The 21,795-nt window shown below is 32.9% G+C and overlaps 1 protein-coding gene across 2 annotated transcripts in view; it reads left to right on the forward strand.

Moving 5' to 3' along the window:
- Positions 1–21,795, forward strand: part of LOC108903600 (RNA binding protein fox-1 homolog 1-like) — a 120,305-nt gene that overhangs the window by 86,691 nt on the left and 11,819 nt on the right. For both annotated transcript variants that reach the window (XM_023457470.1, XM_018705829.2), the window contains exons 2-4: positions 10,337–10,612; positions 13,085–13,255; positions 13,486–13,539. In XM_023457470.1, the coding sequence (XP_023313238.1) occupies positions 10,337–10,612; positions 13,085–13,255; positions 13,486–13,539 (501 nt within the window). The remainder of the gene's footprint in view (positions 1–10,336; positions 10,613–13,084; positions 13,256–13,485; positions 13,540–21,795) is intronic.

Below are 21,795 nucleotides of genomic sequence, written 5' to 3' on the forward strand. Positions count from 1 at the left end.
AAATAAGATATTTAAAATAGCAAAACTAAACAAAATCATAATTTTTCATGAGTGAACAACGAAAAGGAAAAAAATTAATTCTCTATGACTAAGAAAAAAATGTGTTTTTCAATAAAAAAGACGAAGTATTAAGCTAATCCAATCAAATAAACTAGATCGATTTTCGACCTTATGTACTTTGGAAATAAGTGCCAAAAAAGTATCTTCTTTGTCATGACCTTAAATATCGCGATATTCTAGCAATATTAGAAATATTTAAGAAGTTTCAAACCCCAACTGACAAACTAAAAGAATTATAGATTTTATATATTTAAATTTATAGAACTTTATTGACTTTTACAGTAATTAATAAATTAAAATTATATCAATGTTACTGAACATGCGTATTAAGGATAATTTCGTGTAAGGGAAATAGCCTCGCAACAGGATATCATTCAAGAAAATTTGGTTATGGTTACGAGTCTATAATAAACCACTTGAAGAAAAAACACCCGATAAACACACTGACACAGCACAACACCAAGAAAAACAATAAAAATACTTAGTAGAACTAGAAAATGCCAAGATTAAACAAAACAAGAGAAAATAAGCTAATGATGACAGCGATGACTTATCAAAAAGATCACACCTGACTGTGAGGCTATTCTTTCCGAGCATGCGCATTAGGAGTAACACGGTAAATGTTAAATTTTTACTTTATTTAAATTTAGGAATATTCTTTTATATCGTTTTTTTTTGTAAGTTTTAAGCATATTAGTGTATCTATTTTACGAAACATAAGTTGTTATTCAATACTTCCAAATCCTTGTAAAAATAAATTAATTTGAAGTTGTTCATTTTTATAGTACCTGTCTATGTAAATAGTACGCATTGGTCAGATTCGGGGTGTACAATTTCATCTATAACAATATGTTGCAGGTTGCCTAAATATGTGACGTCATACTAAAAGAGTAATCTTAATTAATAATAATTATCCAAAATAAAAACTAAAAACGATTGTCTAAATATAATTAATGCAAAAACAAATACTACTTGATAACCTAGTCTTATAATTTTTTATTCAATTTTCTAAATTTTGTTTTTTATACAGGATCTTCCGGAAATGGTGACCAATCTCAGAGAGAAAAAATAACGTCACAAGTTTATTTTTTTATAGGATCCTTAGAGTTATTATCTCTTGAGATTGAGGACTGAAAATCGATATACATATTGTTATAACTTTTTTTAAATTTGGGTAATTTTTGGGTAAAAGCTATATTTTTGAGCAGTTTCTGCAAATGTAATCAGTTTGTTGATAGGTACAGTCTCTGTTTGTTTTTGAAACTGTTATATTTGACTTTTAAGTCTGTTTGAGCAGGGAAACAAGAGTTTTTCGACACGTAAATTGTCTTGTTAGGAAAAATTAAATTTATAAAATCAACCATTTGACTTATCCTTTTGGCGTACGGGGTTATTTACTATTTTTTTTTTTTCAGTGTAGCACAAATATCCAGTCAAATAAAAAAAAGTTACTGAAAATGCCACAAATAATAATAGTCGAAAATAGTATAGCATATCGTTAAAACCGACTATGTATATTTATAAAACAGTTCGTTGTATCGATAACAAACAAGTATATCCTTTTCGCTTAAAAACGGCGACAAAAATTAAAAAGTACGTCTTTAAATTTGTCTGGGAGTCAAAACTGCGCTTTGTCCTCGGGCCTCCAAAGTAGCTATTGGTAAAACGATTAAAATTTTCAGTCAAATTCTATTTACACACCATTTTACAATTTGCCTAGGCATTTTTTAAAATGACTACCCAAAAATTATCCAAATTGAATGAGAAAGAAAAAAGTTACAACGAAAAATCGTATTTCAACTCTCAACTTCAAGAGCTAATAAATCTACCGGGTGAGTATGGTCCGAATAAAAAAAATATATGAACCTATGACTTTATTTTTGCAAGGTCTGTCCATATCCGACAGATTGCCCACCATATCCTGAACACCCTGTATCATATTATGTTATTTCTATTGGCAAATTTGGCGGCTTGGGCCTAGACTTTAACAAATGTGATTTTCCCATTTTCTTTCAATTTTTCTTGGGAAAAAGAAAGTTTTTTTCCAACGACCAATTTTTCTTAAAATTTTGAATCTATATTACACGTTTCACTAATTAACACCGTCCCCTGGTCAATTTAACTATGCAGCATCTCTTCAATACCATGCTCGATTCATATCGCCTTAGTTATACTTCATTAGATAATAATGCACCAGCAGTGACGAACTATATTATGTAGAGGACAATTTTATCATCACAGCAACAATTCGCATTAAACCAATTAAGTGATAGGGCTCGGATCTCATGTTTTTCGCAGATGTGCCGAGCCGAGACCATGGCAAAGTTAAATGGGGCCGGCATGTGGACACATGGCTGATGGCGTCATCCAATTTACAACACATTTGATGATTACTGTAACCGGCAAATACTTATTAAAATATACAAGTACATTGAATTGAGTAATTGAATGACTATAGATATCAAAATGTGTTTTATTGTTTTTGTCGAGAAATTTGAATAAAAAAAACTAAATTAGCTTAATAGGAAAGAAATACAAAATTAAAATAAAATCGAACAAATGTTTTTCGATATGAGAAACCTATGCCTAATTTTTCATCATTACACCTCACCGTATTTTATTATTTTAGAAAAATGTTTAAATTTGTTTGAAATAGTTTGATACCTTTACAATAAAATAAAAATATGAGAGCTAATAGTAGAGTAGGTATATGTATTTTTAAGAAGTAATATGTGTGAAAATATAGATGTTGTTTTATTTTTCTATAATAGTGCAACAATGTAGGTCTTGTCATTATTTACGCTTGCAAGAAACTGAATCAAATTAAATGTTGTTTAATTCTTTAATTACTTATAATAAAAATGTTTAAACAAGATATAACTGTTGCTAATCACTTTAATTAACAAGTCTGCCTTACGCTTCAAAAGTTGGTTGAATTTATTCAATATTTCATGGTTATTCGAAAAAATTGTCTACCTTTTCATGTATTAAAAGAAAACCGTCATGATTAAAACATTATCAACATATCAGCTCTTAGAACTGTTTTATGCTGAAGATTTAAAGAAAAATAGAAGTTTTTGTTTTGGAGATTAAAAATTCAATTTTATATTCCGTATAACGAGACAGTAACGTTCTTGGAATGAACGAATCGAGCTCGCGTCACTAAAATTAGATATGCTATTGACAAATAAATTTATGGATAATTTACGTTTTTTCGCTTTCGGAAAATAATCTACAATTACATTTTAATTAATTTGTATTGTCTTTATTACTTATTTATACATAGAAACAAAAATAGATGGTAAATACATTCAAACCTGAATATAATTATATCTGTTATTGTATTTTTAATTTAATTTTTCTCCTTTTTTCCTTAATCTTATTTTTATTAACATTATTATTATGTTTCCAATGAAAAATTATATCGTTTTACAATTTTATGTTCTTTTTTATCAATATTTTGTATACACAGGGTCCATCAGCCTTTACATGAGAGCGAGAAAGTAAAATGCGATAGACAAGGATGGCTATGGTGACATTTCATTATCTGAACTTCTAACTCTAACCGAACGCATCCTATTGCCTAATGCCTATTCAGATTATGAAACGTCTTCAACATAGCCATCATTGTTTATCGTACGGATTTCTATGACTTACTTTGTCACTCTCACGTAAAGGCAGATGGACTATATGGATTTTCAAGCCGCGTATATCTATTATTCCTAATAATAATAGGTTAGAGATGTTAGTTGGTAACAGTACCTTAATACTAAAAAAATTTCCACCTGTGGAGTCTTCAACAAACATTCGTTTACTCAAGATTATAAGTTATGTACTTCTCTGTATTCTCGGCGTAATGTGGAAGCTTCTCATCCCACTAATTTTGCGCACAAAGGGACGATTTTAGATGCGAATCATGGTTTATTTCTGATATGGGGCTGAAGTTATTGGTATAGTTTTTTCTGAAGTCAGTTAAACATGTATAAATACGTCTAGCAATAAAATTTAATGAGTTTCATAGGCGTCCCTAAAAAATTATAATAATTTGTATATACTCGTATATACAAATCTACACCTAATGTGTAGAAAATTTCGATTATATGTTCATTTGACCAACAACATATTTTTATTATTTATATATAATAATAATATAATAATAAAATGCCATGTTGTAATAATATTCGTAAACAAAATATCCCTCTTATTTTTCCCTTTTGCAATTGTAATATGAATGATTAATAGAAGGTGCCTATAATAAATTAAAATTACCTGAATTACACCAAATTCCGCATTGCTGTACTGCACTGCTGGGAAATTTGTCAACAACTGAAATTTATGGCCCAGTCGCCCAGTGCGGCTGTGTTTGTGCCGCGTTTGTCCGCGCGCTCATTCTTCAACTGGGCGACTAGACCTGTATATGGGTATGTCTAAATAAAAATGGAAACAAGTTTTTCGAATATTTCAGTGGCGAGTTGTTGTGTCAGCGACCGAACCTGGCCTGGTACGTGCTGCCAACATCTTGGTTCTTCAATTGAGATCGGAAAGACTATACCTCTTTCCTGCAGTGTAATTGAAGTAATATTTGTACATTCGAACCATGTAACACTTTAGAACTTTTTATATTATTTTTGGCGAGATATTTCACTTATTTTTTCAATACTCTCCATATTTGCTTTGTTTTTGTCAACAGTGTTGGACTGCCTATGATTAAGGAAATTTCGTGAAGGGGCCCTTTCAAGTTTTAAGTTAGTTGAGCTTCAGCACAAATTAACAAAACGCAAATAAGTTTAATGCTTTATTTAAATTGAAAAAAATTGAATGTTTCATAACTAAACAACAAACAACAAATTCAGAGTCTTTGTCTCACTCTGAGTTATCTGAGTACATGTTGGATGCCTCTGAATGCCTCCACAACAACGTATTCTTGGACATCATGAACATATTCAAAATATGTATTTTTCTCTAAAAGCGGAGATGGTCTGATGTTTTATTGTAATAATTCTTAAGTATATTTATTAAATACAGGGTGTTTCTGAAATAAGCGCGTTCCTTGAAAATGGTGATAAAGGACACGAAAATAAGCAACTCATGATCTAAAACATTACGTTTCAAATTGAAAAAAAAAATTCACACAGTTTAAACAGATTTAAAGCCGTCCGTGGTGTGGCAGCCAGCTGTACCTTTGATATCGAAGTTGCCGCGCGCCCCAGTGCGAAAGCGCTGATGACGGTTTTGACGGTTTAAATTGTGTGTTCGAAAATGCTGAAATTTATTCAAATCTCGTTTAAAAGCAACACAAAATTAAACGAATTACTTACCAATATACGATATGCTGTACAAACATTGTTCAAAGTTGTTTCCATAAAGTGCTAATAAACATGCTTAAAAACGACGGTCAAAATTAGTCCGCATACATGCAAATACGCAAAACGACAAGTTTCATTTAAATTATACTGTCATTCTCCGTACATTAATTAACACCATATCTGCTAGTTCTTGATCAGAAAGCATTTTACCTACGACCACTACTGTAAATACTTAAAAACGCACCGTCTGCGATCAATGTAAGATTCCTATTACGTACGGTAAAAAAATCGCACAGTCTTCCTAGCAACCGCCTAGCAACGGTCAATACAATACTGTTTGTATTGACCGTTGCTACGCGGTTGCTAGGAAAACTGTACGATTTTTTTACCAAGCTGTGCGATTTTTTTACCGTACGACGTAATAGGAATCTTGCATTGTTCGCAGACGGTGTGTTTTTAAGTATTTAAAGTAGTGATCGTAGGTAAAGTATAGTACGTAATACGTGGTGTAATACAATTACACACTCATAGAATTACGCACTCGCCGCTACGCGGCGTCGTGCGTAACTTTTCCATTCGTGCGTAATAGTATATTACGTAATAAGTGTTGTAAAAAGCATTTTACGCACGAATGGAAAAGTTACGCACGACGACGCGTAGCGGCGAGTGCGTAATTCTATGAGTGCGTAATTGCATTACAGCACGTATTACGTACTATACTTTACCTACGACCACTACTTTAAATGCTTAAAAACACACCGTCTGCGATCAATGCAAGATTCCTCTTACATCATACGGTAAAAAAATCGCACAGCTTGGTAAAAATATCGCACAGTTTTCCTAGCATCCGCCAAGCAACGGTCAATACAAACAGTATTGTATTGACCGTTGCTAGGCGGTTGCTAGGAAAACTGTGCGATTTTTTTACCGTACGTAATATGAATCTTACATTATAGTAGTGGTCGTAGGTAAAATGCTTTTTACAACACTTATTACGTAATATACTATTATACGCCGACCAAGTAATACTGCAACACATAACGCACGTGCACAAGATGCACAGGGTCGGCTTACATTTATGGATAATTTTCTCAATTAATTTTCTCGAAAACAGAAGTATTTAAGCTGTCAGTTGCTTCATAAAAGTTGCTCATTTTCATGTCCTCTATCATGCAAGCAAAGTGATTAGAATTATTTATGTCCTGGATTGTAAATAATAGTTCAACTTTTCCTAATTTCCCATATTTTTCTAATTTTTCTCCTCATATTTTTTCCGAAAATTTTAGACATTAAGTAGAGACTTAGACATCCAGTAAAGACCTTCCGAAACGAGTCACTCGTCAGCAGGACTGGCCAGTCCGACTACACTTGTCAATAAAGCGTGGATTATATTTTCTGGCGGATGCGCCAGTCACCGACGACAGTGACAAAACTCGTCGACGAAGGCACGCGACGCCTTCCAGCCGTTTCCAGAAATATCTCGCGGCCGTCGCTTTTCCTCTTTTTCTTGTTGCACTGGGAATGTTCGCCTCCGGATATGCAAATGCCGTGGATTTATTTACGGCTAATCCTTTGTCGCGAATCTTAACGAGCTCTGCCCCTCGACACTCGCGCTGCTAAATTAAGACCCGTTTCGACGTTGGCCTCAGAAGTGAAATAACCTGGAATTGAATTCTATAAATAAGATTAAATTTCCCCTGGCGATCCGTCATGTCGGTGGTGTTTAATGGCAGAGCGTTCCTCGAATCGACAGATTTAAATAACAAAATGTGGGAAAAAGAAGCGCTACAATGTCGTTCTTAAGTAAAGTTTATTTTTTCATAATTTTTTTTTTCAAATTCCTATCACAAAATATTAAATTTTGTTTAAACGTCATAAAATGGTTAAAAATAGCCTTATAATCTGTAAACTTTTACATAACAAAAAATTATTTACATGGCAAAAGAAGTGTCAATATTCCTATGAACCCACAAAATGTTCTCTGACGTCACAATGCGGAATAAGCTAATGCGGGGAAATTAGTGGTTAGGTTTTCATGCGAGTCTGCCACATTCTCTCATCTATGGCCTGTCGGGTGTGAATTTACCGACATTTGCTCACCGTTATACCCCTCCTTTTGTAGTTTATTTAATTTTAGATACTAATAGGAATTTTTCGCGAGTTCCCGTTGATGACCGTCAGAAACTTAGCGGTTCATCCCCTCCTTGTCACTGAACAAAAATTGTTTACTCTTGTTTGCTCTCAAAGCAAACTTCGCCGAAAATGAGGTGGTATTCCGCGGTAACCGGTTGTATGTTTGTTTTTCGTTTTCAGGTTATGTTTTTCTTCGAACTTTTCGAAAAAATGTTTTTTTTTAAATTTTTACTCTGAAGACTTCCTTTTCTATATCTCTGTGGAAATTGGGAACAATTTCGTAAGGCAGTAATACCGCAGAAAATTGTATATAAAATTTAGAGAACATATCCGCCATGTAATTAATTGGCCCTCACATTTGGTTGGATAGATACCAAGAACACGTATTTTTCCTGTTATTTCATATGAAGAAAGAAACATTTCATAAACTGTTGAAAACAGTAATAGAAAATGATACTGCATGTTTGATTAAGCCATTCAACAAAATATTAGTTGCTTGCAAATCTTTAAGGACTGTATGTATAATCGTCTAAATAATTCAAAGTAATTTGAACGTTTTCCTCGTTTTCCGATTCCATTTTCGTTTTCTCTTTTGCGTGGTTTGGGTTTGGCTATGTATCTTTACTTTAACCTTACTTTTGCTATGTCACATTGTCACAATCATGGAGACAATAACCGCTAGTATATAACTCACCACTAGACACCTGTAAGAAAACCAGTTCCCGTTTTATAGATACTGATGACATAAGTGTAGCTTATTCTTGTATTCCCCAATTCCCGCTATTACACGAAAATGCACCGGTAGCTGATTTCTGGTTACGGTTGATCAAACAGGAACTCGCGAAAAATTCTCATAAGATAGTTCAATATACGTATAGGGTGTTACAAAAATGTTTTTATAATTTTAATGGTCAATGCGTGTTTCTGTGGCTTTAGAACTATCATTTTGTATTCTAATTAAGAAATATAGTGAACAAACATACTGCAGAAAGTGACTCCACATGATGTGACAAAAAAAGGAATAAAATAAAAAATATGTAGTTTTCAGAAAAGAAAGAAAAACACTGGCAATAAAATTAGAAATAATTGGGAAACAAAAAGTGTACATCATTCTATTTATTATTTTAACTTTTTGTAAAATAAAAATAAACTTTTGATTTGGTCGCCTACTTCACCGCCAATGATATTTGCGAATGAAGCTTTTTAATTTTCTGTCCGTAATAATTTTGTACACAAGGATCGTGCTGAAATTCATTTGCCTCGCTGTTCATAACAATAATAATTTTATGGTTATTCCATTAACAGCCGTCGGTCGTTCCGTCAGTTTCACAGATACAGGACCCGTATGTCGAGATTATTACATTGATTAATTTAACCAATGCGTTTTCTGCTCCACTTTTCATCATTGCGAGCGCTTTCCCAGCACACACCCATCGACTTGATGGCCTTGAGTGGCCAGTGCGTTTTAAGAGCTTTCTTTTCTTCCTTTTTTTATATGTACAGAACTTTCCTCGTCACATCACGTAGTTCTTGCTTGCAAGTAAATTAGGGGATTTTATACATAATTTATACAGGGTGGGTTGGAAAAAGGTACAATAAATACAGGAGCTAACACAACGACATTTCGTCGTAAACGAAGTCATTTTTTCAACAAAATTCCCAACAAAACTCTTGCAAAGCAATCAGAATTTTTTAACATAATTTCAAGTTTTACAATTGCAAGACAGAATAATTGTAAAAAGTGCTTTTTCAAGAAATAACTTCAAAGAAATTATGTCAAAAAAAGTATCAGAGGGATCATACACAGTTGAAAACTAATAATCTGAGGTATTTACTGCCCTTGAAAACCCGTAAGAAATCTAAACGGAATATATTGTTTTTTTTAGAAAATTATTGTTGAAATAGCAATCATTTTTGAAGCCTTATATGTCAAAAACACAAAACGATAGACCCTCACAATCCAAAGAAAAAAGTGTCTTATTAGTAAGTAGAAAAATACTGAAACCCCGATCATTTCCAAACATATATGTATTTTTATGTATGTTCCTATCCTATACTTTGAGCATTTTCAATTTCGAAATTTTTTTCCTTAAAAAACTTAAGAGATTAAGACATTACCGTTTATATCCACAGTTTTCTTACATAAAAAGGTTTTTGAGAAAAAAAACAAGCCACGTTTTCCAATTTTTTGTGTCATTTTGAATTATCAAGCAGTAACAACATTTGTGGTCCTTCGAGCCGGATCTTGAATATCTTGTGTTCAATTTACATTCACTAACACTATTTCAATTGATATTAACGACATACCAGTTATGTCATTCCATTTATATTTAATTGACTGCATTAGAAAGAGACCTATACATAAATTTAGGTTTAATTTAGTAGACCTATTAACCCTTTATCTTCGCTGAATTAGGAAACAGTTATTTAGAAAAAACCACTTTAGCAATATTTAAGTAACCATAAAATAAATGTAAGATTTCCCGTCGCCTGCTTAAAATTTAATTTTTCTGGTACATTTATTTGTAAAATGAAGTGATTTGGCTGCTTTCCAGGCACTCTAGATAGATAAAAAAATGAAAAATATTGATTTTAACGAAATAAATTTTAACTAAAACAACTTAGAAGTGTTTAAAATATAAATTTGAACGGAAGCAAGCAGAAACAATGTATAGGGTGTTCCTTTTAAATTTCGAAAATTAAACCAGAATAGAAAAATAAGGTTGCGTACGGAATTTATTCATTTGTTGCTAATTTTATGTCACAGCTATTATAAGGGTGACCCTGCGACTCGGGTCACCTGGTGTATTCAATTGATTAATAATTTTTTTTTGTAGCACATGGTCCAGACGGGTATGACGACGCCGTTCGGCGCGGCCACGCCGGCCGCGTTTCCTGCCCAGAACGGGGAAGTCAAACCGGCCGACGACAAGCCGGCCGTGCCCCTGTTGCCGCCGCCGGCAGGGGCGGCCACAGCGGGCGCCGGCCCGCCCTTCAGCCCGCCGCCCCCGCAACCACCTGCCTCGGCGGAGCCGCCGGCCGTCAGCATCGCCTGCAGCCCTGCCGCCATCACGCAGAACCAAGCCACCTACAAGTGCGAGCAAATACCACAGGTGAGAGACTATTTTCCTTAGAATTTAAGTGCCACAGAGACGCTAGTTAACCTGAACGAAAAACAATTAAATTTCTAAATAATTACTACTAAAAATTATAAATACTTAATCTAAATACAGATACAATACAAATTTTAAACTCTCTGGATTCTTTCAATACTGATTTTATAACACTGTGATAGTATGGATTCCAAATGATGCAACCATATTCTAATTTAGACCTGACATACGAATAATATAATGTTTTTAAAGTTTTAATGTTGCTAAAGTTTCTACATGTTCTTAATATAAAGGCATACGATTTTGCTGCCTCATTTATTTTAATAAATATGTGTTCTCGAAAAGATAAATTATAATCAAAAAGTACACCAAGGCCCTTAACAGTTTCATAGCGAGAAAGTGCAATGTCAGTAATAACATTAAAAACTAATAGGCAGTTTCTTCTTGGTGTAAGAAACAATTTTACATTTGTTATTTGAACACCAAGTTTGCAAATTGGTTAAAGACTTCTGTAATATTAAGCATTCACCAATGGAATAAATCGATGTAAAGATTTTCATATCATCAGCAAATAATAGCTTATTGCAGTCAAGTATTTGACAAATGTCGTTAATAAAAATTAGAAATAATAAAGGCCCTAGGTCTGAGCCCTGAGGGACTCCTGAAGTTGCAAAATAGGTGATACAAACCTTACTTATATAAAACAAATTGGACTCTATTATTTAAGTATGATTTAAATAGTGATAACGCGTTGCTGTTAATGCCAAATTCGACAAGTTTCTTCTAAAAGGATTTGCTGATCAAGTCTGTCAAATGCCTGTGCAAATTCTGTATAAATAGTGTCCACTTGACCGCCTTTATCTAAAGTATCAGATACAAATTGAATAAAAACTATCAAATTTGTAACAGTAGACCTGTTCATCATAAAACTGTGCTGTTCCACCATTAACTGATCTCTAATAACATTCTATATATGATTATACAGTATAATTTCAAAAATTTTAGAAAAGCTGGAAAGGGTAGATATAGGACGATCATTTTCAAAATTCACTTTGTTGCCATTCTTAAAAAGTTAATAATATTTTTAAAGGAACAACGAACACAGATATACAATCTTTTATAATGAATGAGGGTAAATTATCTGGCCCAGATGTCATCTTCTTTTTTAATTTTTTGGAAGCTAATAAAGTTTCAGATTCAGATATAGGTTCAAAATTAATGAATGCTGAGTTGTTGCATGAATTATTAGAGATATTGAATGTTCAGAAGTAGGTGGAATAAAAACACTTTCAAAAAAATTTTTGGGATAGATCAGGGACCTGTATCCAAACAATGGAATTAATAAATCCTGATAAATAAACTGTCATAAATTGTTTGGATACCGACAGTCGCGTGACCTACCTCAACAAATGGCTTAGGGATTTTTAGTTTTGAGATGTTGGTTGCCTAAGCTCAGTGGCCAAGTGGCTTGTAATCATTTATGAAGGCTCCATACTAATATATTTATTACTTGTATGTAGATTGTCAACTTTGTCGAGTGTTGGTAAACAGTATTTTGAGTTTACAAACATTTAGTTTTGTTCTGAAACTCACAAGTAGAAGTACCTGTTATCCTTTACGTAAATTTTGATTTCCCATTGAAATAATATGATTATCTACGCAGATACATTTTTATTTATTTGAATATTGTAATCTCTTCATTATATTTTACTGCTAATTTACTGTTAGATTGTTGTCCTGTAAATAGTTTCTATTGGGCAATGCAAATATTATTTACAATAAATTGGTCATAGTGGTTTCAAGGCTTTCACAACCCATATGATGATTTTTTGGGTTGTTACAACGTGGACTATGTACCGGGTAGCCACCATTTACCATACATGCATTGCACTTGGAGGATTTGGTACCGACCGCTTTTCTGTCCCGAAATTTTCGGCATTAAATTTTTCTGATACTGAGATTTTCGGAATAGACGTCATTTTAAAAAAGTTGCAAAATAGACTGCGTAAAGCGAAATGCTCAGTGCCAGTGCCCTCAATAGAATTGTTTGCCTATCATTTTAATTTAAAACACAAGAAGTTTTATTCCAAGCAAGCAGCACAAATTAACCCAGCAGGCCTGCAATGCTTGGAATAAAAGTTCTTGTATTTAGAACTAAAATGATAGGCAAGCAATTTTCATTGGGTTACTTGTATTTTTGAATTTTTCCGGTCGCCAATCGATTTGCTGCCGCAGTCGAGAGCACTGCTCAGTGCATTTGCAATTCCCTAATTGTACTTCCTTAGCTTTAACTAGAAATATTTCACCTGCCCTTGTTGGACCCTCTTCAAAACCTCTAGGCCTACCCTAATATTAATTTTGGTTCTCGTTGTTAGTTCTAAGGCCCCTACAAGAACCGAAATGAATATCAGTCCGCCCTCATAAATGTGTTTAGAAAATCCTTTATTCGTTTTTTATATTTTTTGTAACTAGGAGTCTGAAAATTCAACAACAGTACAACCCCCCACGTCGGAGGCTTCGGAGAGTTCGAATACTTCAGCCACGCAGGCAGCTACAGACGCTTCAAAAAACCAGCCGAAGAGGCTGCACGTCTCAAACATTCCGTTCAGGTTTAGAGACCCGGACCTCCGGGCAATGTTTGGGGTAAGTCTTCTTGTATCTGAATTCTCGTTAATTTGCACATCAGTTGACTGCATGATGTAAATAATGCCTTTTAATCTATAGTAATGGAAGTAAACAAAATAATGTCTTAGGGATCTCGATAAAAGTAGCATATAATACAGTGAAAGATGAAGCTAAAAATTATTTGTGATATATATTTTTAATTTTTACAGTAAATTATTCAGTATATAATATTTGGTCTTGTTTTTCAGCAATTTGGCCCCATACTAGATGTAGAAATTATATTTAATGAGAGAGGATCGAAGGTATGTTATATTCCATTCAATACGATGAATATTGACAAAATATTTTTGAGCCAGCTATGTTGCTATTAAATAGTCACGGTTATTGCAGAAATTCTTATTTTCTTTTTCTTTAGAAACGATCACGTGGGACGAAAATTTAAGTTCCGTTTCACATTTTTATCTCACGAAGATAGACAAATATATTTATGTATACTCGTACATATTTATATTTGAATATTTGTGACGAGACAGTGCTATTTAGTTTAGTTTATTTTAATTTTCATTAACCTGCTTCTTGATATTACATGTAATTTTTAGAAAATGATACCTGCCAAAAATATTGATAGAAAAAAATACACTTTAATAAAATCTTCATCTTTTCGATCTACAAAATATATTGTGTTGCTACTTAAAAGATCTTAACCGTACCACAGCATGTGTAAACCAGCAGTTTCACTTCCGTTGTCAGTACTTTGATCTCATTTGGCAATTTTTGATATCCTTGGATGGAAAAGTGCTGTAATAAGAACTATTTACTTGTACCGGAAAGCGTATTAAAATAGATAATAATTGTATATAATTTAAAAATACTGAAATTATTAATTTGAAGAATTAATTATAGTTTTCTCACTACTTTGCTATATTTTTTTAATCACTTTAGCCAGTTTATTTGCTATTTGTTAGTGACAATGTGTTATGTTATAAATTATAGTTTCAAAACCACTTTTAAGGTAATATGGTACTAAGATGATGCGTCTGCGTTTACTGATGTCATTATAACGTTAACACGATTCTCAAATAAAGGGTTCTGAATCTCTCTAATAATTGGTATCATCACATTTTACATCAAAATGTTAAATAATAAGTATTAAATATTGAAAAATCTTAAAAATTTTAATTATACTAGGACTGAATCAATTTTGTGGGATTTTTTTGTGAATTCAAGGCTTTACTTTGAAAAATTCTGTACATTATTATTTTTCAAAGTATTGTCCATCTCTAATCATTACTTTTTCCCATCTTTCTGGCATCTTCTGATGCTATCTACCAATCGATCCAATTTTTCGTATCTTCCTAAGATTGGAAGCCCACTTAGCCAGGCCGTGTTTTATGGATCGGAACAAGTAGTAATCCGCTGGAGCAATATCTGGTGAATATAACGGTTGGGGTAAAACATCTCAATTCAGCATTTCTAAGTATTTTATGTCTTCATGAGCAATATTTGTTTGTGTGTTGTCATGTTGAAAAATTACTTATGGCCGTTTTTCCTTCAATGCATGGCTCAAACGCATCAATTGTTTTCGCTAGCGTTCACGTGATGATTTCATTCGGTTGAAGCAGTTCATAGTATACAACATCAAGCTGGTCCCACCAAATACAGAGCACGAGCTTTGAACCGTGAATATTCCGCCTTGCTATCGATGTTGATGCATGACCAGGCAAACCCTACAATTTTCTACGCTTAAGATTATCGCAGCATATCCATTTGTCATTGCCAGTGACGATACGATGTGAAAAAATCCTTTCTTTTTTGCCGTTGAAGTAATTGTCCCTACGTGAAAAATCGCCATTCAATATCTCTCGGCTTCAATTCGTATGGCACCCAATTTTTTTGCTTTTGAATCATACCGAGTGTATTTAAATACTTGGAAACTGTTCAGCAAGTTCATGTTGCATTTGACATGATTCTTGGTCAAGTAACGCTTCTAATTCCTCTTCTTTGAACTCTTTCGGTTGACCAGAGCTTCTTCAATCAAAATCACCACTTCTAAAACGTCAAAATCTATACTTATACGTTTTTATTGATAGAGTATGTTCACCGTAAGTTTCCAACACCACTTTCAGTAGCATTTTTCTTTAAAATAAAGGGGGGAAACCACATTGGGAGGTTCAAAACGTTGGATTTTTTTTATTGCGTAGTTTGTTAGTATAACTGCGAAAATTTCAAAATGTAATTCCCATTTGTTCCGATTTTATGAGCCTAAAACAAAACGCCCATTGGGTAAGTGCTCGGGTGCATAGCAGGTAGGGCGGAGCGCTTGTTCAGGTAGTTTAGTCACTTATTAAGCAAGAAAAGAATAGATGTAAGCTTAGAATGATGCCTATGAAGAAGAAGAAGCACTGTTGTATGGTGCTAGAATCGCTGATCAATCGGAAAGTATTCTATATTATTGATAACTTTCTCCGAATTTCTAGTTTTTGGAAATTATCAAACGCGTTTTTCTCGAAACAACATTTTTTTTATTCACGTGATTCACAGGAACTTAATCTCAAAAAGTTAATGAACCAACCGTTATGAAAATTGAATGTACGTTTTTTTATGAAATTACAAAGGACATGAACCAACAATTGGGATGATGTCATAATTTTAAGGGTGTTTTTTATGATGATTTTATGATTTATGATGAAAATTGATACATTTTTTTCAAACACGTGTCAAAACTTTAATTTTCGCAATTTATATCCGCAATAAGGTTCATATTCTGAGAAAACATGTTAATAATGAAGGAAAACAATCATTTTGCTTTTACACCAAAATTGGGACATGTGGATGTCCCGTGAACAACCAACTCATACAACGACCTTCGGTGAACAACAGACCATAACTGCGGCATCTTCAACACCAATGACTTGAAAAAAATTGTAAATGTAGTTCACAATATTGATAAAATAATGTCAAAGTTTGATCAAATTCTAATCAATTCGTCCCACTCGAAGAAATTCATGCGGAACGTCCGAAAATCAGCCTCCTAATGTGGTTTCCCCCCTTAAACAGGAAAATTAAAACTCCCCGCAAATGGTGTTTTGTTGACTCGCAATTCGATATGAGAAAAAAATTTTGTTTACACTTCAAAGTTACAGAAGTGTCTAATGCATCAGTTATGCCATCTATTGTAAATCCATGAAAATTAATTCAGAGTCCTAGTACAAGCTTTTATTATTTTACATTTAAAACCAATAGGGTAATTATATAATTCCAAGATTAACGCTCTTGAGCAAAAAATATGCTTCTAAATGCTTCTTTGGGGAAACTATTACGCAATGTATTGTCTAAATTGTTAGAAACATTTTAGTTTCAAAATGTATTGCACATATCAGCAAAATATTTTTATCGCCATATATACCTATATTTTTCTTAAATGTAGTTTATATATTTATTTGTGTTTAGTTTAGTAGTAGCTGTACATCGTCTTATTGCACCGTTTTCACCAATTTTGAATTTTTTTGAACACGATTTCCAAACTGTAAAATTTTTAAATACATTCTGTTTATTATGCACAGCTAGTGAATCGTGGTCTTAAGATTTCCGCTCGTCTGAATTTGCTGATTTACATATGCTGTGATTGTACAATCTTCACAACCTCGGATAACCTTATAATCAAGTTAAATGTTTTATCAGAAAAAGTTAAAAAAAAAATTCATAGAAATTGTCCCATATTTTATGATTTAACGATTATTTTTTGCATCATATGTTAGACGGGAGATTTCTTCACAGTATAAACAAAATGTATTTTTTTTAATGTTTCCTTAGGAGCAGAATCAAGTAGCGGTGGGTAAAGTAGAAATGGTTCAAAAGAGAATAAGATAATCACATAAAAAGTTCGTCCTAACTTGAACTGAACCGTAACATGACTTTCAAAACATAATACACGAAACATTAAATATGCAATATGTTAGACGGACTGTTGCAAACTCATTTAAGAAATGTATCATTCTTTTTGCCGTTTCGTATTTTTGGCATGTGTATCAAACTTTGAATAGGCCTTGCTGCAATAACTTTTGAATTTTGTAAATGTATTGTCTTGAATTTCTTATTCTTAACTAATCTGGCATATAACTATTGTTCATAAGTTTGTTGTTTCGCTACTTATTGTGGACGTTCATTCATTTTTTCATGTTTTCCAGAAATTTTTTGGTAGCTAACATTACTGTAATATTTGTTAATTGAGTTGTTTTACTATTTAGGGGTTGTGGTCACATAAAAGCCTGTAGACTGTGCATCACAGAACTAGAACATTTTTTGCTCGTCATCCTCATCTTTTCATTTTATCGTTTTTATTCATTTTACTATTTCTATCACTAATTCTGTTCGAACTAGCTGTATATGTTTCAAATTTCCATCTAGTTACAGTGTAAATATACGAAAGATAAATATTTATTGCAAATACTTAAATTTATCAGCATATTTACAAACAGAATTAACTAATTATGATTTATCAGACATGCTCCATCTATTATCGAAACCTTAAACTGTATTCTTTATCGCTGTCGTTCTTTCTGTAATAGTGAGAGGTATGAAAGCTGCTATCAAAACTAATTTTTAGTTAAATAGTACCACTGTGATAATATTTTTTTATTAGAATAAGTTTTCCTTGATTTACCAATTCCCCATCCAGATAGTTACATTTAATCAAGCAGTTGCATGGATCAATTATTTTTGTTCATCCTTCGTATCGACATGATATCAAAGCAATTTTTACCAGTGCTTCGAAAGCCATTTTTATTTAAATTAAATAGAATTGCATATAAAAAATTTTGTCCTCATTATTTGACTTCTGCAATAATAACAGTTCATTGGTATACAGGATGGTCACCATAGAATCTTCTGAACGAGAAGAGATATGGTTAAAGTACAAAAAATTACATGTTTTAATGCTTTAAAATTATAAAAAGGAAATGAAAGATAAGTCAAACTCTCCTGAAATTTCCTGAAAGAACTAGAAACGTGACTTCTTTCATGTCACTTTTATTACGGAAATTTGGTGTATACTCCACTTACTGGAAGTCAAAATTTTCAATTGTTTTTCATGGCAATCGTGATTAAATTAAATAAATTATGAAATTGACATTTTTCCACCCTCAAGTACAATGCAGTTACCAATATGGCATCCATAAGACGATCAAAAGTAGGTTAATTTTTAAACATACTGACGTTAGGAGGTCTTATGGTATACACCTTTAAAAGAGACAATCTGTATACCACAGAACGTTGAGTTGAAATGGATTTACAAATATTTCTTTTTGTTTTGATTAATTTCATGCGGTAAACTTTGTGTTCCAAAGCACTGCAGATTTACATGTATCTTAACTTTAGTTAATAATCTTGCAAAAATTTTGCTTTGAATTAAGACGTGCATGTGTTTTAAGTTGCTTATTTTGTGTATTTCACCTGACACATGTTTAAACATGCTATTAAATGGTTATATTCTTAGAAGTTTTCAGTCTATTAAGATTAGGCGATTTGATTTACTGTTAGATCTTGTTGACAATGAAACAAAATGCATTCGCGTGACCTTGTAACCATCGAGACAATTGCTTCATTTGTTGCTTGGATTGATTACACAGTTATACGTTGAGGAAAATTACAATTAATGAACTGCTGGACCGATAATAGTATTGCATACACGTTATGGACTCGATTTTGGTTTGATTTAGTGTTAATATGACCCGTTTTGACTGGCACAAATATAGTTGATTTAATGGGCATTTGATTGCACTTCATCTATGGGCTTTTCTAGTGAATAACACCCTGTATAAAATAATATCACATTTAGATTTGATAGCAGCAAAGCTGTGTAGGCTCTTCACATATTTATTACTTATTTACAGTGTAATTATTATATGATGCATGTAATTACTTATGATATACATATACATCCTTATAATATATAAAAACAATTTGTGCAATTTGATGACTTTATTACTAAACATATGACATATGATGGCGTAGTGAGATTTTGGTTTTATTTTTTCATATAATGATTGTGCTGTAGAAGCTATTTCAGTTCGTCTGATTTTATGATATGTTCTGTCCGAATTCATATCCATTTACTTTCGCTGCACACGGGCTGGACACTACTCTTTTTTTTTTCCTAAAGTAATGCGTTACAAATACACACTCCTAGGCTCAAGTGGTGTCGGTACCTGTTGCTTGGTAAAATCTTTGTCTCTCCGAAGTAGTGAGGAGTTCGGCAGAACTATCGTTCGATGACACCTCTCAGTTGTTTAACGTCCAACTTGGAATGAAACGTATTCCTCTTAAAGCTTGTAGTGTCTAGCCGGAACTTGTGCAGCCTCGATCTGTTAGTTCCTTCTGCCTTGTGGATTTCCCGTAATGTTTGTTATTATTCTGTCTTATATGTTGGTTTTTATACGGTGGCTTTGGGATGTGTGCTCTAGTTTTTATTTTAGACAGCTTTGTACTCATAAGACTTCACCTGCTGGAAAGTAGTACACAAACCAACTAAATAATTTATCTTGGCGACGCATCGTCACCAATTCCATGACGCTTTATTCATTTTTATAATCAAAATATTAATCATTGAATACTGACGATGAATCGCCATCCAACTATAATATTTTATTTACACAGTTTAGAAATAGTATGTAATAGTTTGATTGTGTATTAAAATGTCTCTTTACCATACAATAAACGTAGTGATAAAATAATATTTGTAGCTTTAAGTTTAGTTTAAGGAACGTTCGACTTGTGTGCTGTGAATGAGAATGAGCGATATGGTTGCAAGCAATGGATAACCCTTTTTAATTATTACGTCATCTGTATGTAAATATATACTTCCGATGTTGTCAGGCTTTCTGATGAATGTCTTTCGATCAGGTTCTTTCTTTCTCAGTACACATCCCAAAATCGTTAAAAACCGAAGCCCTAAGTACACCGAATGCCGAAACGCGCCGATCTCCCTTTGAGTTACACATCGTTTCTTCAGCATACTGTAAGCAAGCAATACTGTATTGTGATACATGAGAATATTAAGCTATTCGTGGTGTCAAAAATGAAGAAATATTTTCTTATATACCAATTTATACTTGAAGTCCTCATTTTTGAGGACTTCCAGTGGGTTTTTGTTTTTAAGTAAATTCGCAGTTTATTTTTCTACAAGAGAAATAACCAAAAAATAAAAAATTACATTTAGGTCACTTTTTCTCAACAGTATCAAAGTCGGTGAACTGTATTGAAATTTGGTATGTCAAATAAATGTAATAGGGCGTTTGCGTTTTATCATTAAATATTATTTTACAATGAAAGATAATGTGGACCATATATGCAGTTTCGTTAAAAACATAATTTAATTCAAATCATACGCCTTCATTATCACAGAAAACTTCTTTAAGTAACGCCTCTTTGCCTCCCTATTAGTAAATAAAAGGAGAAGGCCAGTGGTATGAGATTTTAATTCAACTTCTTATTAACAGATGGCACAATTAAGGCATAGTTTGGCATGTTACAGCTGTCTGCCAAAGGAGGAGGTCCCCTAATGCCGGTTTTTGGCCTAATTTATTTTTGGCTGAAAAAAATTGAAAAAATTTTTTTTAGTACCTACTAGCAATACTGAATCGTGTCCACCCTAAACGGACCAACCCCCTTCAATGCCGGGGAAACCATCGCTTGTTAGAGGAATCTTTAAAGAGCTTAGAGATGCAAAAGACATTCAATTCTTGTGAATCTTACATATGAAGAGTTTTTTGGGTTACTGATCAAGAATCTGGTCTCAAAAGCACAAATTTCAAAATGGCGGATTCAACATGGCGGACAAAAAATTTAAAATGTCTAAAATGCATGAATTTTTGTGTAGTAGGGTTTTTTGGGTCTCTGATTACGAATCTGAAGGCAAAATTACGAAATTCAAAATGATGTATTCCATATATCGTAATTAGCGACCCAAAAAAAACCCTCAACACAATTTGTGCATTTTGAAGACATTTTAATTTTTATACTCGCCAAATGGAATACCCAAAGACACAAAAACCCCCAACACAAAAATTCATGCATTTTGAAGACATTTTAATTTTTTGGCCGCCATATTGGATCCGCCATCTTGAATTTCGATATTCTGAGACTGACGACCCAAAAAACTCTTCATATGTAAGATTCATAGGAATTGAATGTCTTTCGCAACTCTAAGCACTTTAAAGATTCCTCTAATAAGCGATGGGTTTTCCTGGTATTTAAGGGGTGGAGGGGAAAAGGAGGGTGAGAGGGTTGGTAGGTAGGGACTAAAAAAAAAATTTTTCAGATTTTTTCTCTTCTGTTTTAGTTCTATATTTTTTCATTTCCAGTTAAATAATGATTTTATTCAAAAATAAAATAATGCGGGGCAACTTTTTCTGTCACATTATTAGTTAATATGTATTTTAAAAAGTGAAAAAATTATCAGAAAATTTTCCTAATTAAATTTTTCAATATCTTATACCTAAACAGAAAATATTTTATTGTTTCCGATAAGGCTTACTTAATTTTTTAGAAGCAAAAATATG

This window comes from Anoplophora glabripennis, unplaced genomic scaffold (assembly GCF_000390285.2).
Source record: "Anoplophora glabripennis isolate ALB-LARVAE unplaced genomic scaffold, Agla_2.0 scaffold127, whole genome shotgun sequence".
NCBI lineage: Eukaryota > Metazoa > Arthropoda > Insecta > Coleoptera > Cerambycidae > Anoplophora > Anoplophora glabripennis.